Source organism: Anolis sagrei, chromosome 2, assembly GCF_037176765.1.
Source record: "Anolis sagrei isolate rAnoSag1 chromosome 2, rAnoSag1.mat, whole genome shotgun sequence".
Taxonomy (NCBI): domain Eukaryota; kingdom Metazoa; phylum Chordata; class Lepidosauria; order Squamata; family Dactyloidae; genus Anolis; species Anolis sagrei.
The window spans coordinates 211,635,692-211,655,939 of record NC_090022.1 but is presented as its reverse complement, the minus strand read 5'-3'; the positions used below and the strand labels follow the sequence as shown (position 1 = coordinate 211,655,939).

The 20,248-nt window shown below is 39.5% G+C and overlaps 1 protein-coding gene across 2 annotated transcripts in view; it reads left to right on the top strand.

Moving 5' to 3' along the window:
• Window positions 1-20,248, top strand: part of ADAMTSL1 (ADAMTS like 1) — a 650,838-nt gene that overhangs the window by 610,894 nt on the left and 19,696 nt on the right. For both annotated transcript variants that reach the window (XM_060762426.2, XM_060762428.2), the window contains 4 exons: window positions 846-980; window positions 12,308-12,508; window positions 14,973-15,153; window positions 19,721-19,928. In XM_060762426.2, the coding sequence (XP_060618409.2) occupies window positions 846-980; window positions 12,308-12,508; window positions 14,973-15,153; window positions 19,721-19,928 (725 nt within the window). The remainder of the gene's footprint in view (window positions 1-845; window positions 981-12,307; window positions 12,509-14,972; window positions 15,154-19,720; window positions 19,929-20,248) is intronic.

The following is a 20,248-nucleotide window of genomic DNA, read 5'->3' as shown; positions in this document are numbered from 1 at the left end:
ATGCAGTTTGAGTTTAGCAGGGTGATTTGGAAAGCCATTGTCAGGCCTAAGCATGAGTGGAAATGTGTTCCTAGAGCTGATTTATGGCGCGTGCTGATGGATTTTCCTTCCTAAAAACACGTTGGTGCCACTTTTGCTCCCAATTGCTTGAGAGATGAAAGACGAAGGGCTGGGTTGAGCAAAGGCTACTGTAGATTTGCTAATGAAGTGTGCACATTTTGGAAGGCCTAAGTATGTTATTGCTTCCCAAATCACACAAAAGTACCCATGGCAGAACTCATTTTTCAGGGCTTGGTGCTTTACTTGTGTTTAATCTGTGCTGACTCAAACTTCCAGGGCAAAATATGTACACACACCTTAGTTAAGCTCCTTTCGCATTATGTTTCCCTCCCTCACTCTGTCTTCCTCTTTCTGTCTGACACCATGTTGAAAAAAACAGGCGTTTCTGAGAGCCCATTATTCACACAAAGACCTGCTTCATGTATGCATCTGATGACTTCTACGAATCCATTCCACTGAATATGTTCTGTCTGACTTGAGTATGACATGGCCAACTAACCCATTGATACACAAGTATTACTTAAAGTGGAAGTCATCATGGAATGATCATACAAGTGTGGAAGGATGCAAATCTAAGGGTTTTTTTGTTTGCTTATTTTGTTATTTTTGTTATATGATTTTTCTCTTCTACCTTCTTTTCTTCTCTTTCTTCTGCATTCCTGCTCAAGACCATATTGTCTCACTTTTGAAACTGGCTTTCCAGCATATCTAATAATGCAGTAAATGGTACTAAATAGTATCAGATATTTCTTTATCATATCTTAGTATTTTCAATGTGTTTCCAGATCCACCACAACTTCCTCCTCAATTAGAAGACATGGCAGCCACTTTGTCTATCACCTGGCCAGGCATTCCTTCTGTAATAACATCTCCTTCAGGGACCAGAAAAGTGTTTAGTCCTGGGAGTTCAGTGCTCATTGGTAAGTACATTTGCTTCTATTGTAATCTGGAATGGAAAATAGACTTTTTGAGTAATTTCATGCATTCATATGTCTATGTCTCAAATCCACGTTGAAACTCACACAGAGTAACAATAGATTTTAAGTTTTGCTTTGTTATAAGTGGGAAGTCTGACCAAGGATCTTCTCCCCAAAGCACCACTTGTGGTTATTCATGGATTTTGACACAGAAAGCATTCATTTCTCTTTAGACAGATGAAAAATAAGCCGCTTAAAGGATTCATGTTTGCAAGCTTCTAGAGAGTTATTGCAAATGGCATCTGTATATTAATTACCTATCAAATAAAGGGATGCAAAAATGGTGGCGATAGATGGAGTTGTGTTATTTTCAATGTGCTAAAATATTAATTTGACACTTCCCATTTCAATATTTCCTTCAAGATTATCCATGTTTTCTTTGAACCCTTTTTCCCCCTTAACAATGATCTCTGGGGTGTCCTTTTCCACATATTTTGTCAAATAAGCAGAAATACACCCTTTCTAGTGTTCTCAAATTCATAAAAGTTAGGTTGAGTACAGCTATGATTAACTGAATTAAATTGTAGAGGATTTCTTCAGTGTGCTCATTCCATGAGGGGATGGCGCACTTTTTTTCAAGTGTTTTTAAATACAGACAAGAGGAGGAGGAGGAAAAGATACAAATACTGTATTGTTGAAGGCTTTCATGGCTGGAATCACTGGGTTGTTGTAGGTTTTTCAGGCTTTATGGCCATGTTCTAGAAGCATTCTCTCCTGATGTTTCACCTGCATCTGTGGCAAGCATCCTCAGAGGTTGTGAGGATGCTTGCCACAGATGCAGGTGAAATGTCAGGAGAGAATGCTTCTAGAACATGGCCATACAGCCCGAAAAACCTACAACAACCCAGAAACAAATATGTTAGCCCAGACTCCATTTTCTCCATATGATACCAAGTGGCCAAAACCGATTAACAGATGCAGTGTGTGTTTACAGCAAAGAAATCTCTCCATCTCTAATAGCACAGTTCCTGGATTGAGGGTGTCCTCACAGTAGTGGTAAAGTGGATTTTCCAAATTAAGACTACCAAGACTTTTCCTAGGGCTAAAACAGTTTCCTAAAACCAATGTGTCCTTGTTGTCTTAACAATGTGCCTTGTATCAACCTTCCATGAGGTACTGGCAGCTGTTTAAAGTAAGTATATGAGGGGAAACAGTAATGCCATTTTCTCCCATGTGTGACAAAGTCTTAGCTCTCCAGCAAGGGAGGAGAAGTCTTCAGTTTAATCCCTAAATAACGTGAAAATACCAGTAGAATTAGGAATATTTACATATGAGGCTGTAAGTGTGTTTGACATTGTTTACACAATAGGGTTTTTTTTAAAAAAAAATTGTTACTAAGTGCTACTAAACATGATTCAGTACCAATAGGCCTGCTTATTCATTTCCTTATAGATAAAGAGCTTTTGCTACCATGTAATTGCACTGGTGGATGTAGCAATACCCAGATAAATGTTCTCTCTTGGCTTCCAGTGTGATTTCTTATTAGAAAAAGTTCCAGATTATATTCAAAAATCATATTACACATAGGGTCCTTGAATGGATCTCTGGTGTTGTACATATCTGGCACCTTCCTAATCAGTTACAATATTGTAAATCCTACCATAAAACATTGCAAATCATAATTTCATTCATAACATTAATCAGTTTGTGATGACTAGCACACACACAGCTCAGCCCACTATCTAAGCCCCACAGTCCCCACTCCAATTTTCCAGGTTATCAAAAGGTGGTAGGGGGATCAATGGTAACACATCCAGTTAGTTTCACTTCTCCAGCATCAAGTGCTTACACCTCACTGCTGATCTCATCACTTTATGGAAATTCAGAAATGACCACTTGGCAGAAAGTGGAGTGCCTGCACAGCTTCCTGGGTGGACGTGGGGAGTAGCACTGGATATAAAGTTGCATGAGACACATGCATCTCTCAGGACAGGATCTTGACTCATATTTCTGTATTTCTTTCTTTATATTGTCAAAGCAGGATAACCACTTTTTGCAACCTTTCTCATGTCCCATAAAACTACAGGCGTCATATGCACAAACTTAGTCTTTCCCAAGCTTTTTGTTTGTAAATGCAATTGTATTCCAAAAGGTCTTCCAAACCTCCCTTGAAGTTGTTCAGCCCTGTACTACAGAATGCCCTTGTACACAATGATAATAGTACACCTGCACTTTTAATTGTCAATTGTTCTAGCTAGGTTGCAGTAATTGCAAGATGTATTTTGAATAAACTGTAGTTTCCAAATATTCTTGAAAATCAATCCTATCCTATAGCACACTTCAATAGTGCATATAGGATAGCACACTATTAAAGTGTGCTATAGGATAGGATTAACCCGGCACAACAAGTGCACTCCAGGATAGGATCGACCTGGCACAACAAAGGCCAGTGTATCTCTTGTACAACAGAATCGATGCAAAACGAAGATACATCAGAGCCACATGGGCACAAAAGACAAGCCTGAGAACCCAATTCTGTAAGCACAATATAACTGTATCCAGAACAGACAATGCCAGCTCTCAGGTGGTGCCATAGCTCTATTGTCCACATAATTCATATGGTTTAGTGTTAAATCTGCCTTTGTTCCTTATGCTTTGACTGGTGCCCAGACTATGACCCATAATTTCAGTTCAAGTTATTTAAATAATAATAATAAAGCTCCTATTCATTGGAGATATGAAACAATAACAGTAGAGTTGGCCAGTAAAGTGTGCTTTTTATGACCAGAGAAGCACATTCAACTGTAAAAAGGAAATCCTGCTGTTCCATATTTATTGTCTTCTCCCCTGGTGACTTCCATATCAGATTTGCTCAGTTCACAAGTCAAAGGAAGGCTTCCCTAACTGCCAGCACTTGCAAACATAACCTTGGGATCTTGGAAAGCAAGCGTGTGTCTTTCTGTTTTCATACCGTGTTCTCAGCGACTGTGGAGTGAGGCTGCAGGGGCCACTTTTGCTATTGACTCAGGAGACAGAACAGTTTGAGGAATGTCTTCCTTTTATGCAAGGCACTGGACTTTTTTGTCCTAATGCTCATGAAATGTTAAGAACCATTTTTTTCCCATGGTGGGGAGAAGATTCCCATTGTTTCCCACCCTCTTTTCCTTGGCTTTTTTCCTTCTTCACCTCCCCAAAATGAAATTACGATAGGGGAGCTAGACTTGAAGAGAGCCCCCTCCTCCACAAGCCCTTTGGCAATAGAGGTCGAGTGAGTAGGTTGTGAAAGCAAAGAAAGTCAGCTTCCCTTCTGCTTCTGCTAGGCCAAGTGGAAGCAGAAAGCAGATGGGCTTATTTCCCCACAGCCAGCAAAAAGCTCTGCCTCAGTGGGCTAGAACAAGTGCCAGCCTACCCCTCTTAGGGTGCCAAACATAACTCCAAGGGGTGCAAGAGAAAAGTAGATGTTTTATTAAATCTCTAGCTGCAGCAATTTAGCTTCTCGTTTTCCTCAGCCCCACCATAAAAACAACGTGCCTTTGCACTCAGGACTAGAATTTGAAGGTTGTGTGTGTGCATGTATGTTCTTTTAAAGGCTTAATGTGTTTCATTACTCTTTGATAGACTAAGGACCTCATCACATTTAGTTCCCTAATGTGGTTGATAGCGGGGGCATTCACCAGGCATTGCAGCAAATCCGTGGGCAGTGGGGGAATCGATCACCCCACAGCACCGCCTTTCCCATCACATGCCGCCTTCCCCCCACGCTGTCCTTGTTGCTGCCAACAAGAATCCAAGAAGCCTCCCATGTTCTCCTTGCTCCATCATAGGTTGCTGAAAGCACAGTTCCTGGGTGGAGCCCAGCTGGAAGTATCTATGCGTCGTGTGAAGGGATCCGGTGGGCTTTGTTCCAGAATTGTGCTCTCAGCATCCTACGACAGATCTGAAAACCCGTGTGATTAAGTCCTTAAAAAATCTACCCTGTTTGAATCAATGTTGGATGGGGAATGTTTCTTAATACATATTTGAAACCACAGGACACTTATTACTTGATTGGAACGATCTTAGCCTCAACAACTATAGCCTTCCATTCTTCCCCAGCTTAAATATATGAACATCAGGCCAAGCTGATTTAGTTTGTAGGGAGGGGCTGTGTTGGATGTGGAGGCCTGATCCAGATCAAGTTTCCCAGCCCCTATGTCTTTAATTTTGCCCTTTAGTTCTTTTTTCTCTTCTTCCCATTCCTATATTCTGTTTCACTCTGTGAGGCAAGCTACAACCTGCTCTTCTTCTCATCCTCCTTGCGTTTACCTGGGCAAATGATCTCCAGGTTGCCTTTGCTCAGAACTGCTTCTGCTCTCAAAAATGCCCACTTTTACAGCCCTGTGATACACTAGAATGACAGTCATCCTAACTAACCATGTCACATCCAATCAATCTCATATCACTTCCTACACAATGAGCATATTTTACACTACATGGATTTCCTTTATGCCCTAACTTTGCTGCATTAGAAACTAAAGCTGTCATCATTTCATACTCATTGCCCCTCCATATAAGAAGTAAGGAACTGTCCTAATTAAAGTCCCCCCCCCCCACACTCACACACACAGTATCTGCTCCTTATGAGAACCAGCATATGGTGTAGTGGTTTGAGCATTGGACTATGACTCTAGAAACCAGGATTCAACTCCCCATTCCTTCATGGAAACCCACTAGGTAACCTTGGGCAAGTCACACGCTTTCAGCCTCCTCTAAACAAATCTTGCCAATAAGACCCCATGATAAATTTGCTTTAGTGTTCCATAAGCCAGAAATACATCAGCTTTTGCACTTCTCCAAATTTTACAGTATATTTCATAGTTCAAAAAAGATACCAAAATGTGCTTAAATGCAAAAATATTGTGAAAATATATTTATTGAATATTTGAGAAATATAATAATAATAATAATAATAATAATAATAATAATTGCAACAGCAGCAGCAGCAACCACTTTATTTATATCCCACCACCATCTCCCAAAAAGGGACTCAGGGTGGCTTACAGAACAGTATGTAATAATGCCATTAAAACGCATAAAATACACCAACATGTATAACAATAACAATATCAATTAACATAAGACAATTAACATAAGTTCATTACACAAACAGCCAAAAATCTTGGCTGACACACTCTGTCAGTTCCATAGTTGGGCAACCACCATATTTACATGTCTATCGACTCTCTCCTGGCTCAAGCTTCCCCAATCCAGAGAGCAGCCAATGTGATTGATGGGGGTTTATTTTCCCATCAATCAGAAAGCTGCTGACTGATGTTCTCATATCATGTAAATGATCTCTGGTGTGACGATCAGAAGCAGAATTCCTGTCATAATTCCCTGTCACACAAGAGACTGATGACAGGAGTGGGATGGTCACATCAGTCTGCTGAATTTGATTGACAAGGGAATAGGTTTCAATTAATTCCTAAAGCTGCTATACACTAAATGAGGATTGGGAGACATTTACAGTTCCTAAATGTTCCCAGAAACAGTGAAACAGAGAACACCAGTTACAAATGCGTAAAGTATACATTTGTCCCTGCTTTACTGACCTCTGGCTGCACTTTTAAAGAGAAAATGTGTGTTTAAATGAACACTTTGTGTCTTTTAAATACAGTTTATATATGGAACAGACATATGAATTAACACATGTTAAAACAGATCGAATAGGCTGATCTGTCAATCCCTGCTTAACAGTATGTTCCTGCGTGATTACATTTACAACAAACTGCATTTTTAAGAATATTAGTATTAATGCTTATTTCCTCTTCTACAGAGTCTTCAATTATATGCGGGTAGTTGATTCCCACTTACTTTGAGTTTTCAATTCTAGATAATAGAAAATAGAGAGTATATACTACTGCTAGTAACCCACATTGGGTGGGATTAATATTAATTCAGTGAGCAGAGCAAGGCAAGTTTGTTTTCAGCATATTGTGTTCAGTATTTGTGTTCTTGTTAAATGTGTGTAAGACATTACTGTCACCATAATAAGAGTTATTTGGAGGAGACATCACCTGTCAGGGATGATTGACGCTCACCTCGCAGATGCAAATGGAAAATATATATTACATACTGCCTTCATAGGAACTTGCAAGGTTTTGTCATTACAAAGGGGAAATAAATTCCCATGTCATTGCATTGTGAGAACAGGTAGTCCTTATTTATTTATTTTCCCTGTTATTGGCTATGTGGTATTTTCATCATCTTACACAATTTTTGGAAGAAATAATAATAATAAGAGATGGAAATAAAATATATCCTGACAAGAACAAGAGTTCATATACTGTATTTGGTAGCAAAAACTTTGAAGGCAACCAAGCAACAAAGAAACAAAGTAAATTAGGGATCTGATTATAATATCAAATTATTCACCTTTATTTGTAAATCCGATTTGATATTTTTCTACCACTTTCTTTTCATATTATAGTAAAACTAAATTAATTGTCTATGTTGCAAACCATGTAACAGTGATGGTTTGTGATCAACTTGATTACCTTTACAGACTACTAAATGCTCATCTGTAATTGTAGTGAACTTGTGAGCATATGTCATGGATGGGAATTGAACAGAAACACCAGAAGTTACTCAGAGCCCATTAATAGTTGTATAGGTTATACCCAGGGCAGGCTACAGACTCAAATGCTTTCACCGACTGTGCACAGAGCCTTTAATGTAAACCAAGATTTTCAGATACCTAGGTAACTAGACCTTCCTCCCTAATAGAGTCTTCAAAGGGAAGATTATGTGTTTGGTCAGAAAAAGTACATGAGATAGAGAAAACTCAGCACAGTGATGAGATAGACAGCTTCAGAACAGTGGTTCTCAACCTGGTCCCCAGATGTTTTTAACCCACAACTCCCAGAATTCCCAGCCAGTTTACCGGCTGTTAGGATTTCTGGGAGTTGAAGGCCAAAAACATCTGGGGACCCCAGGTTGAGAACCACTACTTCAGAAAGTCTGGGAATCACTCCCATCCCATTTTCTGCCACCACAAGAACCTTATACGCTCTCTCAAGGCAGAAATACAATTCTTAAATCTCTCCTAGCTCTAGTTCTCTGCTCCTCAGGATGAGCAGGACACATCTCAGAGGGAAAGTGCTACCTTGAAAAGGGTGTTTCTCTATGTTTTCTTCATTACCTGTATTCTGAGTTTTTATGGTATAGTCTGGTCCACTAATGTTTAATGTAGCATGATGAATGGCACTGCCACTAAGAGGCCAATTGCTGATGGAACAATGGCAGGTAGGGAAGGGGGGTTCCATCCTTGTCTTTCTTCCTACTTGCACAGCAACAGTAGCACCCAGACGGCTTGTGGTAGGTCTGCTCTCGATGAAGAAGGCAGAAAGCTGCCAGCTGGGCTCCCTGAGTTTTGAGAACTGAAGAAGGCAGCAAGCCACTAGCCAAGATCTGCCCCCTTCCCTGCACTAGGTGATACCAACCTTAGTGATGCCACTGTGTGTCATCTCTCCCCCTCACATTTCTTTGCAAGGAAGCCAGCACAATTACACAGGCAAGATTGGTGGAATTCAGGCTCATGACCCACAGTTTTGATGTCATCATCATGGGCAAACAGGCAAGTTAATTTTGAGAGACACTGATGTTGACAAGGACCAGTGAGATAGCTTACCCAGAACTTGCTTCCATCTCCAAAATGGAGCTAGGCCTGTCTGAATGCTTCAGGTATATAGAATCATAGAATAATAGAGTTGGAAGAGACTGCATGGGCCATCTAGTCCAACCCCCTTCCAGGCAAGAAAAGCACAATCGAAGTACACCTGACAGATGGTCAGAAAGCACATACTATTGTAACTAGAGAAATGAATACATTGGGATTATTAGCTTTTTATTGTTATTATATTTATTTATTTACAGTATTTATATTCCACCCTTCTCGCCCCAAAGGGGACTAAGGGTGGATCACAGAACATACATATGCAGCAAACATTTAATGCCGTTTTTACACAGACAAAACTGACAATTGTTCATAGATAGAGGTATAGATAGAGGTATATATAAGCTTTTCCCATCTTCAGCATCTTGGAGGCTTGTGATCGGTTCCAGCCATTGGGGGGGGGGGGGGGTGCTGTCACTCCATCTCCTTATTGAAGAGCTTTGTTTGTAAACTCCTCCTTGATCAAATTACCAACATTTTTCTGGCATTTCCTTATGAGTGCCTTAAATACCTCCCTGCTTTTAATCAGTACCTATTTATCTACTCACATTTTGCTTTAGAACTGCTAGGTATACAGAAGATGGGCTAAAGGCCAGGAGTTCACCCTGATCCAGGCTTTGAACTGTCAACCTTTCGATTGACAAGATTTACTGCAGCTGGTGGTTTAAACTACTGTGCTAAAGCCCGGCCCATGTGTGTCTTCCAATTGATGTTGATTTATAGTGTCTCTATTCTAAGTTTTCTTGGCAGGATTTATTCAATGGAGATTTGCTATTTCCTTTTTCTTGGAGTGAGAAAGTGTGACTTGCCCAAGGTCACTTCCTGAGTTTCCAGGGATAAGCCAGTTTTCAAGTCCTGGTTTTATGGAATGTTTGTGTTCACGTACGCTGTGACTGAATGCAGTTTGACACCAGTTTAACTGCCACAGCTCAAGGCTATGGAATCGTAGGATTTGTAGTTTCACAAGGTCATTAGACTTCTTTGCCAAAGAGACCTGGTGCCTCACCAAACAACATATCACAGGATTCCATAGCATTGAGTCATAGCAGGGGAAATGGTGCTAAGCTGCATTAATTCTACAGTATAGATGCACCCCTCGGCCCACCACGGCATGCCTAAGATCAGCATCCAAACTGAAATTTAAGACTGTATCAGTGTTTTAACCAGAGGGCAAAGATTAGTAATGCCAAAAATCACTACATAGCCCATTTCACATTCCTTATTATAGGATACAAAAGAGAGCTTGAAAAAATAATTTGAAAACAGTTTGCATGAATTCAAACAATTCGTGCTAAGCAAGTCATTATGGCATGATTTTTATTCTGTTATTCTTTCATAATTTAGTTTGTGGTGAATATATCTCACTAACATCAGTTTTAAGCGTGATTCAACAACCAAAAGCTGAGCTTGAAGCCAGAAAAATCCTTGGATTTTGGATTACCCCAAGTGCATAATTAGTTTCTGTTTCTTCATTGCAAACTCCTGGGTAATGAATGGCTTAAATGTTCAGATGCACTAATCTTACATGTGTGCAATGTTTCTATATGAAAGCGGTGCTGGAGTATAAAACTATTGTAATCATCTCTAATGCAAACATGTTTTCATTGACCTTTCATATATAATATAAATCTGACTGAGAATACAATATAAATATAAACCGCAACTTGAGAAGATGTCATAAGTAATCTTCCTTGGGACATACTCAATAAAATAATCTTGTCCACATGTTGGTATGTATACAAGCAAGTTTCAACAGATGGAAATGGGGGGAAAACACTATATGGTGATATATTATCATTTGGTATCATTAAAACTTTGTAGTATGAATTTACTTTTCTGTTACTAAAATGTGCAAGGTGATATGAAATCAGAGCCATCTGTTCTCATGTATGTAATAACAGAGCGCAAAATGCTTTGATCTCTCACACTCTATCCTCCCTGTACACGTGCCACATCAGTGCCTCCAAAGCAAAGGTAATTAATCTTAAATTCAGTAATAATGCCAAAATGCTTTGGGAGCGTTGGTTTAATATTGTTTTATAATCTTGTATATTTTGATTGCATGTACAGTTGGCCCTAGCTCACTTTTGCAGATCTGATTGTTTATAGATTTGATTAATATGCTCTCCACTAGTAATCTCTGGGTCCTCCAATATGACTCTTTTGGTCAACTTCCTCATAGGGTTGTGCTGAAGAATCTAGAGATTCCTAAAAAGATACATTCTCAGATAATTTTTTAATTTGAAGTTTTACCACTTTTGCAGGAATCTTGCATTCCCAACTGAAGCATTATAATAAAGGGAAATTTAGTATGATGCCACGTGTTTAACTTTGTTTGTGTTTTAAATTCATTTTAACTGTATCCTCAATTTGCTTCTGACACACTAAATATAAACACTATATAACTGAAGCTAATGCATTTTGATTGGTTTGCATATTAATGTATTGCATTTTTGTGTATTGTATATGAATAATTTGTTTTGCAATTGTATTGTATAGTTTTATATTGTATTATTTCTTCCTTACTCTTTGTGTGCATGTGCACATACATTTTAGCTTGTATGCCTTTGGCAGGATCCACTGTTTTTTTGGTTGTTTTACTTGGACAGTGCTATGTACATTGATGGTACTCTATAAAGATACAAAGAAGGAGAAGAAGTCATTGTCATTGTAGTAGTTTGGTAGGAAAACAACTGTTTTAGAGGTGAATTTATCCATCTGTTAGTCTTCTAGTGCATCCTGCTGCTTCATTCATTTTCAGCAGTGTATTCTAATGTTTGAGAGAGTATTCTTGGTCATGTTCATTATTTATTATTATTCATTCATTCATGTTTAACCCTAATGAAAGCAAATACAGACACATACTTAGAATCCTAAAATCAGAGAGTTGGAAAAGACCTCATGGGCCATCCAGTCCAACTTCCTGCCAAGAATCAGGACAATCTCTTCCAACACTCCTACCTAGTCTATTTTAAACTTGACATTTTGTAGGTATGATTTTCATGTGTGTTTTAGTTTTATATCTACGTGGCTTTATGTTTTTATCTATTGTACTTTATTGCTATGTTTTACCCTGCCTCATGCATTAATATTATATTAATGGCTCATGCATTTTATTTATTTATTTATTTATTTATTTTGTCGTGTCAGGAGCGACTTGAGAAACTGCAAGTCGCTTCTGGTGTGAGAGAATTGGCCGTCTGCAAGGACGTTGCCCAGGGCACGCCTGGATGATTTTGATGTTTTTATCATCCTTGTGGGAGGCTTTTCTCATGTCCCCGCATGAGGAGCTGGAGCTGATAGAGGGAGCTCATCCGCCTCTCCCCAGATTCTTACCTGCAACCTGTCGGTTTTCAGTCCTGCCGGCAAAGGGGTTTAACCCACTGTGCCACTGGGGGCTCCATGGTTCATGCATTAATATAATATTAATATTATATTATTATCAATGTTTGTGTTAGTTACAAGCTTATGATTTTAGTCCCCAAACTATTTGAAATTCCAGTCATTGGTTCCTCTACTCCTCCTTTGAATACAAGAGTTACTTTATTTCCATAGGGGTAAGTAGTTAACCAATTTGTTGAGATTTGACATATTTATTCATTGGGTTTTTTTTCAGGCTGCCCAGTCAACGGCCATCCGACTCCTAACATCACCTGGTTTTTTGCTGGTCAACCCATCACTGCGCCTCATCATGTGTTGGCCTCTGGACAGATACTTCAGATACTGAATATCAGCAGTGATGATCAAGGAGAAATCAGTTGTATGGCTCAAAATGAGGCAGGATTGTTTGTGCAAAAAACATATCTGGAGATCCAAGGTAGCTGTTGTTCATTTGTTGTTGTTCATTTGCGTTTTAATTAGAATACTGGGGTAGATGATACTTTTCTTATACACATCTTGTCTGCAATTGCATCAACACATGCACAATCAGCCCTCCATATTTGCAGGTTTCACTTTTGCAAATTTGATTAGTCACCCATTTAATTTATATGTTTTTCTCTAGGAATTAATATGTTGTCTCTAGATCTCTAGCTTGACTTTATGGACAATTTCTGCTATATGTTTGCACTGGAGGACCTAGACATCCCTAGAAAGAACATTTGTAGATCCTCAGGGTTCTACTGGAGAATCTAGATATTCCAAGAGAAGTGCTCTCTCAGGTGAAAAAAGTAGTGTTTTTCAATTTGCATTTTCCCCACATTTGATGGCTTCTGTTATCCTAATTCCAGTGAATGTGGAGGGCTGACTGGATTATAAAAGCATTACATTGTACAGTCATATTAAATGTTAAGTTAAAAATAACAATGATGGGTTTTTTTTGTTTACTAAATATGTTTTACCGTGAAATCCAGAATGAAGGAAAGGGGGCTTGACACACTCACACATAGAAGAGAACCATATCAGCAGTAGCACCCCAGTTGTGGTATGCCCTCCCATAGGAGAGTGCTTGAGCCAATAATTTTTTTTATTAAACCCTTTATTTATTTAAACTTTACTTGAATATGGTTTTAAAGTACAGTCTTTTAAAGTATTTTAATTTGTTGTAGCCCTTATCAAATTTGTATCTTGTTTTAACAATTGTTTTTAATTTAACAATGTTTAAAATTATTATTTTCTATATGTCACCCTGAATTCTCATTATAAAGTATAGGATAGAAATACTTCAGTATGAATAAATAAGACTCCTATGCAGTTGAGTGCCCTGAATTATCAAGCAGAAGTATACTAAATGGTCAAGCAAAAACAATTCAGATATTCTAACTTACCTCCCAAGAATCGCAATAGCTACATGCCTTCTACCCTATGCATATTTACTAAAGACACAAGATCCTGTCTTGGAAGTTAAGCAGGGCAGCCCTTGTTGGTATGTGAATGGGAGACCACCAACTCTCACTAGGTGTTGTAAGCTTAATTCAGAGGAAGGAAGTGGCAAAGTCATCTCTGAGTATTTCTTGCCCAAAAAAATTCCAGGAAATGCATGGGATCTCCATAAATCAACAGATATCTTGAAGGAGCACATACACACACAAGCTATACTAGATCCATGGAGGAGTTTCAGAATCTACATTGACCTTGTAATACTCTTCTTGTTTAGGGATGAAAGTATCACAATGATTAGAGTAGTAATTTTTCCTCCTCAATTTGTGCCTTCAAATAATATGTTGGCTTTTATAGTGTCCAGATCATTGCAGGAGGTAGTCTGTCCTGGTCTCATTGACCCTCACAAACATCTATGCCCTTTAGTTGTTCCATTGATCAAAGTATGAGCTTACCTCCAGGAGCGGTACAGTGAGGCTGGAGAGCTTTCAGCAGCCACTTTTAGTAGATGGTAGGGAAAATCTGAAGATATTTCACATACAGTCAAACCATGGAGTTGTCTTAAGGACAGTATGATGTGGTGCTCAATTTGACACTAGCCCCTTTTCACTCCATTCATGGAGATATGTTAACCATGACCCAGAGAGATATTGAGTAGTTCCTCCATCAGTGTATATGAAAAGTTTGGATCCTCCCTTTTTAACTGTCTAACTTTCATTTACAATTATGCCTCTCTGGAGATAGTATTTTGTAATTCTCTGCAATCTGTTAATGTTGTTCTTACTAGCCTAAATAGTTTATAATCATCAATAATTATGACAATACAAGCCGTAATATACTTCAAAACGCCAGGTTTTGCATGAGGGGATTGTCTACTCAGCTTGATTCATACACATTTTGCATTTTCAGAGTATTACATTCATAGTCTTGTATCTTCTAACATATTTCCACAGATTTTGTTTTAAAAGTAGTTGATGTATTGGGAAATCTTACAGGAACATTTACTTGTGACTTAATTTATTCAGTTTTGGAATATTTCTTTTTATCATTTGCCACTACTGTCATGGTAGTCAGATTGTTTCCCTCTTCAGAAAGTGGTCATGGAAGCAATATGTTCTCTGTTTTTATTGTTTTGCGAAAACATAACCTGAAAATAGGTGACATTAACAATGACCACCCAGACACCATTTAACCCCCACCTTAAAAACAGAATGAGCCTTTGTTCTGATTGAAGGAGCAAATTCTTGCCAACCAACTGAGAATAAGTTTGACCTTTTGTCAATTTCCCTCCAAATATCTCTCTGCAAAAAAGAGGGTTGTGATATTTGTCGTTGTTTTCTTACCAATGTTAATAAATGTCTGTTGTTCAAGGCGAGGGGTTGGACTTGTGATCCTTGTGGTCTCTTCCAACTCTATGATTCTGTGTTAGATTTTTCAGTCTGGGTGATTTGTTGCTTTTTCAGATTATTGGTGGTCAGTCGATAAGATGTCGCCTTGTTCAGCTTCCTGTGGTAACAAGGGACTACAGTATCATCAACTGAGATGCTTACTAGGTGGAGAACCAGTCAACACATCCCATTGTGTAGGCAAGTCCAAGCCTGCTCTGCCACCAGTTGCTTGTAACAGAAGAGACTGCCCTTCAAGGTTTGGATTTAAATCTGCAATATGTGTTATAACATTTCACTGCAAAGCAATAATCTTTCCATCCTTCAAGCATCTGTCACTAGAATATAATATCTTTAAAGTAGGGGTTTTAACACACTACAGGTCTTAACCGCATGGTTGTCTGTGTTGAACTAAGACTTACTTCATAAAATACTGCCACTCACCAAAGGAAAGGAGTTGCCTTAGAAAGCTGATTTACTAACCTTTCATGATATGTCAGCTAATTGTTATTGTTATAGATGTCAAAATAACTTAACTGGAAGCGGGAACATGGCTGCAGTTATCCTGACAAAATATACTGAGCTCTTGGTATCTGTTGAGGTTTGGGTCCAGGGCCCACAATGGATACAAGAATCCCCTTATATACAATGGTTTAGTAAAATGGGGAGCCCTGGTGGTACAGCAGGTTAAACCACTGAACTTGCTGACCAAAAGGTTGGTGGTTCAAATCCGGGGAGCGCAGTGAGCTCCCACTGTTAGGCCTAGCTTCTGCCAACCTAGCAGTTCAAGAACATGCAAGTGTGAGTAGATCAATAGGTACCGTTTCTGCAAGAAGATAATGGTGTTCCATGCAATCAAGCTGGCCACATGACCTTGGACATGTCTATGGACAGCGCCGACTCTTTGATTTAAAATGGAGATAAGCACCATCCCCTAGAGTCGTACACAACTAGACTTAATGTCAGGGAAAACCTTTACCTTTTTTAGTAAAATCATAAAATGGCAAAATATATAGAATGCATTTTTCTATATATTTTTTTCATGCCGGGAAAGATTGAATCTGTGGGTTCAGAATCCATGGGTACAGATTGCCAACTGCCTATACAACATTAGTCTCGATGACTGGCTTAAGTTTCACTTTTGGTGTATTCAGGTTTCATCAAGGAATAAAGTATTGTTCCAATTTACTCCCTGTAGTGGTATTTTTAAAAGGTATTTATTACATGTAAAGCAACAGAGAGCAGTGAAGACTGGAACATGTCAACAGGTGCAATATGTTTTATCACTTTGGGCCTCCACCATTTTATACTGTAGCATGTGTAGATCAGTCATATCCATAGTACCTGAAGGGATTAGGACTTCCTGATGCCTAGTGGAAACATTAACGATACATGTAAGATTGTTTTTCTTGTGTTTAAAAGTGATAGTATCCATGCATCATCTTTAGTGTAATTCCTTAGTAATAAGGTTTGATGGGTAGAGTAGGGAGGCCTGCTAAGTGAAAACTCTGGTGTCTGGCCCTTGGGAGATTTTCTTTTCAAAAAAGAAACTTTGCAACTGTAAGGACAAGAATCTTTTAGTTAATAAACAAAAGGAGTTCTCTCAGGAGTTCATAGAAATTGCCATTTCTGTACTCTGTACTCAGAGAAACTGCAGGGCACCTTTCAAAATCCATAGTGCTGTATTGAGTATAAAACTTCTTGAGCTTATAGTATATTTTTCAACCATGCATTCTGGAAAATGTACAAATGAATGGGTTTAGTGAAAATAGTTATGGAGGTGTGCTTCCCATGTACCAAGGTCACAGATTCAATCTCTGACATTCGCAAGTAGAGCTGGGGAAAGACTCTGGAAAGCAGCCTCCAATCTGAGTCTTTCTATATAAGGCATGGGCAAGCTTTCTAACTTAGGGGCTGCATGATAGTACTCCCTGCTAGGAGGACTGGCTTCCCAGTAATGGAAGGAAGGAAGGGAAGGATGAAAGAAAGAGAGAAGGAAGGGAGGGAGGGAGGGAGGGAGGGAGGGAAGGAAGGAAGGAAGGAAGGAAGGAAGGAAGGAAGGAAGGAAGGAAGGAAGGAAGGAAGGATGGAAGGAGAAAGAGGGAGAGAGAGAAGGAGGGTGGAAAGAGGGAATGAAGGAAAGACAAAAAGGAAGGATGGAGGGGAAGGAAGGAAGGAAGGAAAAAGAGAAGGAAGAAAGGGAGGAAGAGAAGGATGGAAGGATGAGAAGGATAAAGGAAAGAGAGAATGAAAGAAAGACAAAAGGGAAGGAAGGAGAAAGAGGAAGAGAGGGAAGAAAGAATGGAAGGGTGGAAGGGGAGAGAGAAAGAGAGAAGTAAGGAAGGGAGGGAGAGAGGGAAAGAGGAAGAAAAGAGAGGAAGGAAGGACAAAAGGGTGGAAGGGAAGGAAAAAGAGGGAGGGAAGGAGGGAGAGAAGAAAGAAAGGATTGGATGGTGAGAGAGAAGAGAACCTGAGAAAAGAGCCCAAGGGGCCGCATCTGGCCCCTGGGCCTGGGTTTGCCCATGCCTGTTCTTGATATTTTGGACAACAACTCCCATCATCCCCAGCCAACATGGCCAAAGTTCAGCATGGATCAAAATTCATGAAGGTGGAAATTAGTAAGCTAAATGAACCAATGATCCAGTTCGGCTTCAGTGATTTCCTGTGTTTTCATGGTCTCCGAATTTTGTCATGACATTATCTGACAACAGCAGCAATGCCAGCAGAGCTGCAAATCAAATAAATAAATGCCATGATCAGCACAGAGCAGCCACTGTGGAAATGTCTCCTATTTTATGACTTTTCCATAATGTTTCGCACACCTCTGCTTTAGGCAACAGATCTCTAGCTGGCTAGCTGAATCATAAGAAACAGCTGGAACCAGGGGAGTTAGTGAAATATGAAGCATGCTCATTAATATCAGCAGAAGGCTGACTTGCTGATGGGAATACTTCTACAGGAATGATTTATGTGCATCAGCCCCTTCTTAAGCTGCAACACTGCCCATGCTGCTTTTTTGACTCCCAAGGAACTGATGAAATGAGTGAATGTTTGGAAACAGAAAGAGGTTAGAAAAGTTGGTCTGGAATTTACAAGGGGCAAAAAAACTTGTATAATCGGAAAAAAGGGTGGAAAATGTATTTGTATTTGTGTATGGTTGCGGGTATCTGATCAACAAAAGAATAACAGCAAACAAATGCCCTTTCTGCTCCACATGTGAAAGTTGCTATACCCAACGTAGAGCCTCCCAAATGTATAGGGTTACGATTTCCCTCATCCATGGTTAGCATGGCCAATAGTTGTTTTTCTGGGTAGGTGGAAGTTGTAGTCCAACCCTTATGAAGGGCACAGAGTTGGGAAAGATTGATGTTCAGGAATGTGAGAGCACTAGTCCCATAGAAGAGATTTTTACTTATAAGATGGGACAAACTTTGATTTTCTCAGACATTTGGGATACAAACTTAGTTGGGAAGGATATGAAGCTGAATTGTACAATCCTTGACTTGACCAGAGCTCTCCCATGGAACCGATCATCATTTCCCTTCCATTTCCTCCTGCTTTCTTCCAAAAGCCTCTGAGCAATTGATGACAGCTTTTCCTTTTTTAACAAATTATTGTCCAGAGATCACATGCTTGAACACAGCCATATCTATCAAAGAGAACCTGTCTTCACAGCACATCTTAACAAGAAGCCCGCACACTTATCAGCATGACAATGGCTATATGAACACTAGAGACATGCTTATTTCTGTACACGGGGGGATAGCCTCCATGAAACCTTCAAATCCTTTTAGAGACCGCAGTGTAACTGAACAATGTATTAAAACTCTGGTTCAAAAACTTTTTAGATATGTATTCCCAAACCCCAAATCTAGGCAGGGATTTCAGTTCATCTGAGAAGCCTTTAATCCAATGTTACTGAAAGTGGTGGTCTTTGGACCAGCGCCTGACTGAGCTATTGGTGGCCACATGAAAATTTACCAGTTTTCATCTGTGAATTGGTTGAAGACCTGGTTTTGTGGGTGTGTTTTCCCTTTGTCAATTTTCCTCCTTAGGCGCCATGGTCTGATTCAATAACAAGGTTATCCAAATTGCAAGAAATATTTCCAGAACAGATCGTTGGCACTTGAAACTTTTATATTCTAATGTATCTGCTTGATTGAAAAGCTTGGAAATGATAACTTTGAATTAAGCAGCCTCAAAATTCAAGAAAAGAAATCCAATTTCAACTGTACAGCCATTGCTTCATGACAATAGAACACTAGATTTATTTTTGAGCTTTCTGGAAGCTCCAGAATGATCCCACATTTGGGAAGTGTGAATTCCAGGATCAGGCTGGATCTCATCTGATCCACTATTCACACTGCCAGCAAAGCCTTAAATGCAGAAGCTTCCTGTTGGTGCCTGGTGATGTCACATCGGATGCTGAGCTACTCACCAGAAATCCAACATTGCCAGCAAGTCTCTGGGAGAGAGCTGCCTGTGGTTGGCGAAGCAGTGGTGGCAACAAGCACCCAGTTAGGTCCTTGGTCTGGTTGACCATGTGGATGGGCTGTATCATGTGGGCTGTGTGGACAGGTTGCAGTTCCTGGGGCTGCATCGGAGCAGGTCTGGAGCCCTTTAGATTGGATTTTTTTTCATTTAAAACACTCCCTTAATTCAGTGTTTGCCTGAAATAGATGGTAAAAGCAGAAATAGATGGTAAAAGCTCCTTGCTAAGACTGAAGACTAAAAGAATATGTTTCAGAAAAAAGATAGGTGGGCGATTCCGTAATATTGCTATGTTTCTCTTCATAATTTTTTCCTCTATCTTATTTTTGGCTTAGGTGGATGGTAACATCATGGTCCCATTGTACACAAAGTTGCGGTGGAGGCATCCAGACCCGTCGAGTGACATGTCAAAAACTGATAGCTACAGGCAACTCTGTCCCCATGTCTAGTGACATATGTGCTCACATTGCCAAGCGCCCAGTGGATACTCAGAGCTGTAACAGACAGTTGTGTGTGGAGTGGGCAACCTCCGCCTGGGGACAGGTAAGTGCAAATAGGCCAACATTCAGTATAGAACTTACTTTTATTTAGGGGGAGGGGCTTATGTCTGCAGTAAATAGAAATGAGCAACATATATATTCAGCAAGTAGTTGCTGCTGAACTGTTACTACATAGGGAGTGTTTCAAAGTAGTAAAGTATGCATAAATTTATGCAAAAAACAAAAAAGAATTGTGGCCCTAGTCAAGCCAGAGTTTCACTTTCACACATTCTCTCTCCCTCTTTCTCTCTCAGTCTCAAATTAAATCTCATTGTGCCCTTTTTATGATCACATGTGAAAGAAACCTTTCTGTTAGATATGTAG